This window comes from Lycorma delicatula, chromosome 9, assembly GCF_047948215.1.
Source record: "Lycorma delicatula isolate Av1 chromosome 9, ASM4794821v1, whole genome shotgun sequence".
Lineage (NCBI taxonomy): Eukaryota > Metazoa > Arthropoda > Insecta > Hemiptera > Fulgoridae > Lycorma > Lycorma delicatula.
In genome coordinates, this window is record NC_134463.1 from 44,903,044 (window position 1) to 44,915,325 (window position 12,282).

Consider the following 12,282-nt stretch of genomic DNA (forward strand, 5'->3'; position numbering starts at 1 on the left):
GTAGTTTCGGGATAAAGATTGCCAATGTTTTAACTGACCGATTAGAGAATAGCATTCATTCCTGCTTTTTCATTACGTTGCATTTTGTTAGATTAGAAATAATTTGAATGGTAAAAGTTTAAACTTAAACGAATTAATGTTTCTAATTAATGATTCTACCACTATAAACCAATTTTATAAAGTTATTTATAGAATGGAAGTCCACCCAGAACCTGTAATACCAACAAAAACTTAAAAAAAAAAAAAATACTCCAAGAAAAGAAGTAGACAAATTGAAACTAAATCTCTAAAATAAGTTTAACCGATTTCGTTATAAAGGATGGATAAATTTTACTAATTAATAAGCTATGTTAATAATTTATCAAATGATTAATGACAACTGTTCAACAAACACATTTCTTTGCTAATCTTGTTATCAATCGTGCAAAAAATGTACAAAAAATTATTTTTATTCTGATTAACGCTTAAAAAAATAGTCATTTATAACGAAATACATAAATTTTTTTTCTACTGCATTCGGAAAAACTAAATTAAGTTAGTATGGTTTTTATTTTAAAATCATGAACGGCTTTAATTTTAATCTAATTTATTACATGCAAACTGTCCCTCTTCGTATGCACTTAACTTTTAACTGATACACATGATTTTTACGAAACTTTGGTGAAATACAGAACGTTCATAAAGTCACGCAACCCAAAACGGATCGCGATCTTGCATTAGTTAATTTGTTATTATTCCTGGTAATACAGATATTGCGTTTGGACTGTACTAGACAAGGTCAAAAAGCATTGATCATTTAATTTGTAAACTTCCTCCTATTTTAATAATTTAGCAACAGTGAAATTTATCTGCCGCTTTTACCTTCTACAGTAAATTATTCGTGAAATTTTCTCGACCGACTGGACTTTCGATCGGGATTGTTCATAAATCTACAAAAATACTCAAGTTACGCTCGTATCGAATTTCAAGTAGTGGAAGAAAAAGAATCTTACTTTAAGAGACGACTTCAGAACTGTTAAGTGGTTCAAACGTTTCATTCAAGTTGGCATGTATGTTTGGGACAACGTTCAAATTTAATTTTTATTCAGATAATGCTTGATTTAAGTTTTTTAAATACAGCTAAAACATAGAGTAGGGAATTCTGAAAATCCTCATATTTTTCATTAAAAAAAACCCATCGAGTTCTCTTTACGTAGATGTTTGGTGCGGAATTTCTCGACGAAGAATGGTCAGGCCAATTTTATTCATAGAAAGATTAACGATAGAATGCTATTCAGAAATTATTATAAATGTAGCCTTCTTGTAACTGAAGAGGGAATCTGCCGGTTATTGCAAGATGATTGGTTTCATTGAAGATTCGAGTAACTACACGAATCTTCAATGAAACCGCAGGAAACTTCCTGCGGACTATGACCTCCACGGTTTCTGGATCTTTTACCACCAAATTTTTATTTACGAGGTAAACTGAAAGATACTGTTTTCAACAGTTCACACATTTTGAATAATTGAAAAAAAAATGCAGTAGAGTATTTCTAACATGAAGGTACGAGTTGAGACTTTCATCAATGCACAAGATGGACAATTATAACATTTACTGTGACTTATAAATAGAAAAAAAAAAAGTTATATATCTATTTTACTTAGTTTCCTGTACCGTGTAACTAAATGACTTTTTTCATTATATAAATATAGTTTATATGTGTGTTACGTAATTTTATGAATTCTTTGTATTTTAAGGAAATAAAAAAATAATCAAACAAAACGGTTTATAAAGGCCCGTTATACAACTTAACATTTTTATCGGTTGCTTCTTTTTTTAAATATTTTCTTAATTATCACTAACTTAATATAAACCTAGTAAAACTAGTAATAAACCTATCTTTCGTCACCACCGCTATCATTCTCGTAGAAAAATTTATTTAAATATAATAAAAGTGTAAAAATATATTTTATCCTATTACAAGGTGAAGTAAATATAGTTCGTTTTATACGAGGATTGCATGACTTTATGAAAACTTTGTAGTTTTTACTTATTTATTCAAAAACCCTTATCTTAATCTTAAGACCTTATAAACATTTTTATAGAGTTTTTATAAAAGTAGTTTCAAGAATTCAAGGGTTGGACTCCCCCCATGGGAATAAAGAAACGCTTTGTTTACCGGATGTTTTTGTACTTTTAACATAAAAATTTATTTGTTACGAGTGTTTGATCATATCAAGCTGAAATTTTGTATACTGCTAGGATACTTAGAGGTATACTTGTAAAAAAATAATGAACCTGATCTCTCAATGAATTTCAAAATGGCGGCTTTGTAAACATTTTAATTGTTAAAATCTTTTTAACTGATGGTTTATTTAAATGTTACGTTATAAACAAAAAAAAATAAAAAAATAAGTTAATTATGAGAAAGAAAATGACATCTTATTTATTCAGTTCCGTTCAAAAATAACAAATTTATGGCCAAAATTCTTTGAGACAGATTAAAAATACCACTTTTCATTTCCTCCCGAATAAAATGGAATAACGTGACACGATGTCTAGTGGAATAATTTCATTAATGTTATCATGTAGTAAATTATAATAATTTAATAATATTGTAAATATTACAATAAAATAACATATTTCAATCATGAAAATATTATAATAATAAATAATATTAATATTGAAAAATGATTTTCATTACACATTTTTTGTTTAATGAATAGACACTGGTTAAGATTTATTTTTTTCAATTTTTTTTTTCAATTAAGATTTATTTAACAACGCTAATCTTACTCAGTGTTTATCAACATTCTGCATAAGATAAATCCACTTGTTTCGGGTTTCTGAAACAAGCTACACCAGCATTGCCTGGTGTACGGCTGGTTATTTATAAAAATAAAATTGACTGAGAATATTCATTAAAAATTATGTTTATTTTTTCTTCTACAAATTTTTTTAAATATCATTTTTATTAAACCATAAAATAATTTTTAATACTATCAAAATAGTTGAAAAGATATATATTTTTAAAATGCAAACTTAATTTTATACAAAATTATTATTTTCTGTAACTTCCTCGTTTATATATACCAGGGCTTTATTTTTAATATGCGATGTTTTAACATCAATCAGTATTTGTGTGAAGGACATTAAAGCTATTCAATAATTACAAATCTAGCATTAAAAATCGATTTTTCACGATTGACAGTTCTTTAAATTTTTTTACGTTTTCAGTTGTAAATAGTAGAATAATAATTTTTTGCTTATTGTAAACCACATTACCTTTTTAAAAAAAAAAAATATAATAAACTACTATAATTGCTACAAAAAGTAATTGTTTCTTACAAGCGTTAAAATATGTTTTCCTTTTTAGTTCATTCTTATGTGAAATGTATTAATGTATAAATCTATATAAATAAAAATGTAAATGTTCGTTTGTTCAAAATCTTAAACCTCCGAATGTCCACCGATTGATTTGAAATTTTGACACAACGTTGCAATCGAATATGCGCGTGTATTTATATACCTATTATTTATATACCTAAGATGTCACACTGTGAAAGGTAAAAAAATGTTTTTTTGTTTTTTTTTTAAATAGAGCTATCTGTTGGACGTAAAAGCAACACAAGCTATATTAAATATTTTACAATTCCATTTCAATGTTTTCGATGTGTCCACTATAGACTAAAAAACTACTGGACCGATTTACGCGCGAGGAAAAAGGAAGAAAGGGAAAAATCGAAAAAAGGTATAAGGGAAGAAGGTAAAGAGAGAAGAAGGGGAAAATTGAAAAAAAGAAAAAAGGGGAAAAGAAAATGTAAAGGGGAAAGGATAAAAAAGGGAAATAAGAGAAATGGAGGTAAAGGGAAAAAGTAAGGAAAATAGAAAAATGGGGGAAAGTAAAAACGGGGTAAAGGGAAAGGGGATATGGTAAAAATTAAAATTGGGAAGGAAAATGGGGAAAGGGAAAGGTTAAATTTTGTGAAGTTTTGTAATGTTCATTTTGTTAATGTTTTATCAAACTTTCAATATATATATATAAATATATATATATATATATATATATATATATATATATATTAAATGAACACAATTGTATATATATATATATACTGCTAGTATATATATATATATATATATATATATATATATATATATATATATACTGGCATTTCCCGTCGCGGCATAACTCGTGAAATACATAATCAGAATTGCAAACATAAGTTACCATCGCAATGCTATGGAATCTCATAAAGATTGATTAAATTGCGGTAGCATAAAACGGCAAATGTTAAAAAACAATTTATATTTTTTTTACCCCTTAATATATTAAAATTAAAAAAAAAACGAAAATAGCTTACCTACCGAAAAAGCCCTAATCGAGTGAATATCTTGTTTAGTATAGTAGAAAATGAGAAAAATTTGCAATCATTGTTAGAAATTTTTTTACCTTTCTTCACAGCTTTCAAAGTCGAATTTCAAAAAATTGACAAATTGATGTATATAAAGATATTCACATGAAAATTACCCAACGAAAAATCAAGTTGATATCTATCTTCATTTGTTACAGAGTTAATAAAAAAAATTGTAAAATTTAATGTTACCCTATTTTAACCCTTTAAACTCGGAATTTCAAAAAAATACTTTCTTAGAGTGCACTTAAACCGTAAGAAGAACAGCGTGTAAAAAAATGTTAATAAATTTATTTTCAGTAGTTTCTACCGGGCATTGATTATGAATCAGCCACGACTTGTTTCATATATATATATATATATATATATATATATATCTAATATATATCTTATATATAATAGATATTGTTAAAAATAATAAGAATAATTTATTTAATATAAAGGACAGCTACTTATGCCTTTGTAAACTGTATTTTCAACAAAAACAATTACGTACAGATAACGAGTATAATTTGAAAAAAGAAATCGAATACAACATTAAACACACTCTACCAGTAAAAGCAGAGCACAAACAATATTACTATAATAAACGTCCGATACTGTGTTAATTATTTTAACCTTGTCCTACTGCATAATCAATACAGGAATTCAATCTGTACATGCATATTACCTCCTTAATTTTAGTTCTGAATATGTTTTCATTGAACAGAAAGAAGTCAATTTCCTTATTGTAAGCATTGGCTACTTCTTTACATCGCTCATCAGATCTTCAATCGAACAAAAACAATCTTCGATTCCTTAATGAGGAACAAAGTATATGAATCTGAATATCTTATTCCTGGACAAATTTTCCGTGCATCAGACGATAAAAATGCAGGGAATCTCAGAGAAGTCTTCTATCAGCAAGAAGAGGAAAGTCGAATTCTTGACGGACACATTCTTTCGCCACAGGTGGTGGTGGGAAATGAAACTTCCTCTTAAGCCACGAGAGAAACCTTTCCTAAATACTCTCAATCATAATAGAGGTGTATTCTCGGTCACAATTTCAGATGAAAGTACAATATTCAAGATGAGACCACCTCACAATTGACTTGTAAAAAGAGTACAGATGTTCACCTTTTAAAGTTACGCGCCATCCATTGTAAGGGACAAAGATTTCTCCTAGCTTTGTTGACTATTATCTCCACGTTATTTTACTAAGAGAAGCTTATCATCAAACAAAATTCCTAGATCCGTCAGTTCATATACTCTATGCATCACCAGGGCTTAACGGTAATAACAGATGGAAGTCTTCCTTGAGAATGATACAACCTGATTTTTTTACACGTTAAAAGACATAAAGTTGGTTCGTGCCCAATTATAGATTTTATTAACATTATTTTGTAAAATATGATAAGCGTCTTGTGCAAATATAGTATTATATAATTTCAAGTTGTCTGCATGCAGTTGAAATTAGCAATCAATTAAATCAATATCATTAATGAATAAAAGGAAACAGAAGGGGACCAAGATTTGATCTGGGGAACCCCGGAAGACATAGGAAAAGAGAAAATAAAAATATGTTAAATTCCTTTGTTTTAAGATTAAAAAGATAAAAAAATAAACAATCGCCTCAGTAGCACAGGTGCATGGTTGCTTGTTATACTGGAAATCCCGGTATCGATTCTTGGTTAAGATGTGGAATAATTGTTATTAATTAATCCTGATGTTCGACATTCATAACATTTACTAATAGCTTCATAAGTGATGCAAATTAAACTAGAATTTATAGAATATTATTATTATTTTTTCGTTAAACCATTTTTTACTTGTAAAAAAGAAATATATTACGAAAAAATCATACACTTTGAGGTAATTCAACAATTATAATGTTAGTACGCTTGATTATTAAATTATTATTAACCGTATTAATTAATTAACTTCCTTTTTCTTCAGAAACCAATTAATTTTATCTTATCATTAATAATTTACATCCGGGGATAAGGGTAAATAATAAGCTCTTAACGTTGTTTATAATATACGTATAATAGAATATTCTCTCATAAAGTAGATAAGATTAATCGACAAGGGTTGCTCTTTAACATAAAGATATTAAATGTTAATTAAAACAATGTTTTTTCGTATAAGCTGTCTGCATATGATAACAGTAAAGTAATAATAGTTTTAGGAGAATTATTAAACATATAAATTATCGTACTGTTTGAAACTAATTTAATTATCACCACTTTAGATCATGAACAGCTTGTTGGTCAGTCCTCTGCGTAGTAAAAAAAAAAAAATTACAACGAATTTTGAAATTATGAATTATTTGAATTTTATTTAGAACTTTGGTATTAATTTCGCCAATTAGTATCGAGTTGAGACTATACAAGATTACACTTCATTTACATTCATACATATCATCATCATTCATCCTCTGAAGTAATACCTTACAGTGGTTCCAAAGGCTAAACAGAAAAAGAAAGAAAGTATGGAACTCGATAATAATCAGTAATTATTTACATGAAAAAAAACTGAGGTTTTTCTATACAACTGAATTTATGGAATTATTTTTGAAGTATCATTCGTAGAAGGACTTCTTTTGCTATTAGAAAAATCTGATTTGGTACCACATGACCTTGTACGCCTATTAAATTACGTATACATATTTTTTTTAAATGAAAAGCACGTAAAATTGTATTTCATTAAAAACTTCTGATATTTTTTCATATTTTTTATTATTATTCTTTAATGATTATTTACCGTAAAGTTTTTTTTACAATCTCAGGTTAATAAATCAATATATTTAAATAAAAAAAAATAAAAAATAAAAACAAAAGAGATGAAGTCTGATTCGAGCCGATGTGCCTTCTTTTTGAGGTCCAAATATTTGATTAATTAAAATTTTATTTGGCTAAACTCTGGAACCAATGAAAATAAGTACCACTTATATATCGTTAAAAAGCTCTCAATGAGGGCTTATTATTACCGTTAAGAAAAAGTCCCAAATATAAGTTTTTTGGACACTTTTGATTTAGTCGATTGCAATCGACTAAACCAAGGGGAGATGCACAATTAGATGTTACAACAGTCCTAAATCTAAAATTTCAACATACTACGGCTAATCGTTTTTGAGTTACGCGTGATACATATGTACGTACGTCACGCCAAAACTAGTCAAAATGGATCCAAGGATGGTCAAAATGGATGTTTCCGTTGAAATCTGAAACTGAAAGTTTTCGCTATTACAATACTTCCATTACTTCGCACAAGGAAGTAAAAAGCCGGTAATGAATTGCATAACTTGACCGGCATAAACGGGAAATTATTGAACAAATTCAATTTGCACAATTATTTTAATCTTTATATCTTATGATAAAAGAATCTCTTGTTATTGAAAAACAATTATTAAAATTACGGATTATTTTTACATAAATGTGTTACATAATTTCAACAAAAACTGTTCAATTTAGCCAGCTTCAATTATTTCTTCATCGACATATTAAAAAGTTCTTTAAAAATATGCCGTATTTAAAATTTTTTTTATAAATAATTTTTTTGCGATACATATATCGTAATAAATTTTAATGTTATTGTTAAAAAAAGAAAATAGTTTTATCTTTAGGATCTTTAGGAGTAGGCTGAAAAAGGGGTAACATGTAAAAATACTCAAAAACAACCGATATTAGTATCGAATCTATAGTTTTCGGGGTCGCTAGATTGATTGGTGAAAGCCCCGATGGCATTTAAGTCCAAGTTTATTCGAAGAAAACTCTGTAGAACTTTCTAGAAGGGTTGGGGAAACGAATAAAGCTCGGTGACGTAAATAAAATTACTTTGATTTTACATTATAGGTAGATTTGATTTCTTTTTCGTCTAATAAAGACTGGGTTAAATAAATATCCGCAAATATCCGGGTAATCAGAAAGTTAAATATAAAATTATTTTATTTGATTATATTTTAAATCTTTTTATTTTAATTTTTGAACCAAGATGGTCAATAAAGAAAACCAATAACCAAACCTTTTGATATTAGTATATCAGCATCACAATTTCGAAAAAACTATTTTCGGCTTTTGGAAAATTTGGAAACTCATGGATCAGGGGATTTTTTAACGATTAAAATATTCTATAAAATTGTTTTTAAATAGAAAAAATATAAATTAAAATAATAAATTTGATTTAAAAAAAAAAAATGGGAACTTTCTCATCAGGGTAAGGGTTTTAAATTATTTTAGTGACTTTTTTTGTTTAAAAAAATACGTTTTGAGGATTAAAATTTTGAAATAACGGAAAAAGTTTTTTCTCATTTTGGAGATTCTCATGCTCAAGGGGAAGCATTTGCATCAACTTAGTTTTTAAGAAAATAATCCTTAAGTGAAGAAAATACATTTAAAAAAAGAACTTTAGTTATATGAGCAAATATGATATAGCAGGAAAAGCAAAGATATATAACAAGGTTTTTTTAAAATTTGATGTGAATCATTTACGAATAATCAGGGCTACTATTAAGAGATTTTCTGATGAATATTATGTTCTCAAAGAATGTCTGGTTTCACATATTTAATTCTAGGATTCTCATATATGTTTTTTCCGTTCGAAGAAGTATTATCGTATACCGTAATCTCTTTGAATCTGCAAACTTTTTTTTTTAAGTGAAGTCAATCTAACAAATATACCGAATATTAGTATTTATTAAATAAGATTTGTTAAATTTTATATATATATATATATATATATATTTTTTTTTTTATATATATAAAAATATATATATATATATATATATATATACTAGCTGTACCCTGCCACGCTTCGCTGTGGCACATTGTGTTGCGGAGTTTGGTCTGATTCAAACGGAGAAATAGCAAACGTTCCGTTTCAATTTTTGCATACACATCCACAATATACTGGTGACACAACTGACGGCATTTCAAAATATAATTGTCCTCGTTACTCCGAATCATTAAGCGGTATGCGTAAAAGTTCATTGAGCTGAACTTTGTATTGATTTCTGCACCGTTTACTGGATTTATCATTTTCACATTGAAATATTATCCATCGGCACCATTCCAAAAGATAACTGGATATATTGTAAAGCATCGTAACAACGGTGAGTTTCTGCGACGTTTTTCAATTGATCGTTTCTTCGATGGAAAAAACCCTTTTTCAATCCCTTAAAAGGCATAAATAGTTATGCTTAATTTTTCTATTGAGGATGACAAAAATTTCAGCTCTGGTGAAATTAGGAGTTTATGAATAAGGACTTTTGCATAAACGAAACTACACAGTTAGACTCCTTTATAAAAATTTGTTAATAAATTATTCATCTACATAACATGATAATTTCTGTATATAAGAGTACTAAAAAAAATCCCAGTATTTTTTTACAAAATCTCTTAATAATACGTTATTACAGAAATTGTATACATTTCATTAAAGCATAAATCTAAATAATAATGAAAAGAAATTTCTTACCCCTTTTCATACAAGGAATCTGTTGATTAACCATTGTTATAACCGAATCCGTTCTAATTTAATATAATTTTGATTTTTTTCTTAATGCAATTACAATAGTTTTCTCACGTTTTCTTCAATATTGTTTGTCCCTAGAAAAAAAATCATTTGTTAATAATGAACGATTAATTAAAGATTGATAAATCTACGCTAATATGGTTGAATAAACAAAGCTAATAATTTGGTAAATTAGTTTACAAAACCAGATAAAATTAGAAACTAATGTTAGATTTCTAATTATAATTATAAACCCTAATTCTACGATATTGTTATAAATTATCTATAAACTATTTTATACAATTAAAATCGCGGAGAGATTAAGGAAATAAACATGAGTGAATGTTTGCTAAATCAACATTCAAAGCCACCTGAAATCGTGTTGGTACATTGATATATCGAATAGAGTGGAAACAATCCAAGCTTGAACATTAAAAGGTTTTGGCAAGTCATCTACAGAAATATCAGCCCGATAATTAAACGGTCTTGTTTAGCATTCTATGCTGAAGGTTAGTCAAAATGATCAAGTGAAGACTGAAGACACTGATTACAGATGTAGAAGGGAAAACGCTGATAATCAATGCCCGTTAAAGTTTAAATTAATACTACAACTAAATATACGATCCTGATACATTAATTTGGATATATTTTGGGGTAAAATTGATGAGAACACTGGCTGTTGATATGTTTAATTTGGATCTAATATATGCTTAATGAATGGTCATTATGGATCAGTTCAGAGCAGTTTTAATTATACCTTGATTTGGGCTACCTTTCCGATTTTCGGAAGAAATATCTAGCCAAAACACGTCTAGAAAAAGTCGGCGTAATGATTTTGGTGATTAAACCGACCGGTCATTTTTAATAATTTTATGAAGCAATTGATTGAGGAAAATGTTTTCGTAAAATATTAACGCAAACGTTTTCGAAATTCCATACCAGTATGAATAATCAAAAAATTTGATATTTAGGATTGATAATCGTTATATTTATATTCCTAATATATACGTTGCAATATGTTCAACTAGTGAAAAATAAGCAACCCCCCCTACGGCCCAATGAGTTGAGGATTATGTATATGACATGGAAATGACTCAGGCCAACCATTCTTGAGACGTGTGGTTAATTGAACCCCAACCACCAAAATACATCGGTATCCACTGTCTAGTATTCAAATCCGTATAAAAGCAACTAACATTTACTAGGATTTGAACTTTCTTTATCTATTTAGCCTCCGGAACTACCGTAAGGTATTACTTCAAAGAACGATATGTTTGAATGAAAATGAAGTATAGTCTTGCACAGTCTCAGGTCGACTATTCCTGTTACCGGTGTTCTTTGGTGGTTGAGTTTCAATTAAGTACACATCTCAGGAATAGTTGACCTGAGACTGTAAAAGATTATACTTCATTTACATTCTCTACATATCATCATCTGAAGTAATACCTTAATGTGGTTCCGGAGGCTAAACAGAAAAAAAAAGATTTGAAATTGTCTGATTTCGAAAATCAGCTGTTAAACAACTGATTTGCGACGACGAGTTAAGCACTAGATCAGCCTGGTGGGGTTAAATCGTTATATATATATGTTTAAAAAAATGTAAAATTTGAGCAACGTGGTATTTATTCCATGATTACCGTTTAATTTGGATATTCCAAAACTCCGCAAAGTGTTAGTAGTTTTAAAAAAACAAATTCTGTAGCTGTAAAAACGTAAATTATAATTTGTCTATTAAAGTAATTTATTCTAAATTAGTGAGACTAACTATGAATTAAGAGAAATTTTACTTCCCAGGAGTTATAATAGGCGTTCATACATTAAAAAAAAAAAAATTAATTTCTTTATAATGTAAAAGAATTATCTTCATATCATAGTGGCGGAAATCTGATAACTTTCATTCAACCGGTTATATTGTATAAGCGATTTTATTATTCCAAGAAAACATTTTTTATTGCCACAATATATATTTAATATAACGAGGTCACTTTTTAGCCTGGAACTTTACTCACTTAATTGTATATAATATTAACAGTTAGTCTTTTCCTTCTACTTTTTTCAATAAACGTAGTTTTACGGTTGGTAAATTTTTTGCATATTATAAATATTAATTAGTTCTTTTGAATTTATGATTACAATTTCTAAATTATCTGTTATTTAACAGTAATCATCATAAAGAGATTATGAAGAAGTTCAGTCACCTTTAATATTTATGAGGATACTCTCTCTAAAATAAATTTAAAAAAAATACTTAAATCGTTTTCGGATTTATAAATTTTTTGCAATATGAAGTTACTGAATACCAGAGCAGAATTTATTCTCCTATGTAATTACATCTAGACATAAAACAACATTGCAAAGTTTAGTTGAAATAGCTATATATAAACACAAACGGCTAAA

General features: G+C 27.9%; 1 protein-coding gene across 1 annotated transcript in view; it reads right to left on the bottom strand.

The window, feature by feature from the left end:
- Window positions 1-12,282, bottom strand: part of LOC142330573 (putative inorganic phosphate cotransporter) — a 134,498-nt gene that overhangs the window by 85,690 nt on the left and 36,526 nt on the right. The window contains exon 2 of the mRNA XM_075375953.1: window positions 9,850-9,980. Within this exon, the coding sequence (XP_075232068.1) occupies window positions 9,850-9,883 (34 nt within the window). The 5' untranslated portion in view covers window positions 9,884-9,980. The remainder of the gene's footprint in view (window positions 1-9,849; window positions 9,981-12,282) is intronic.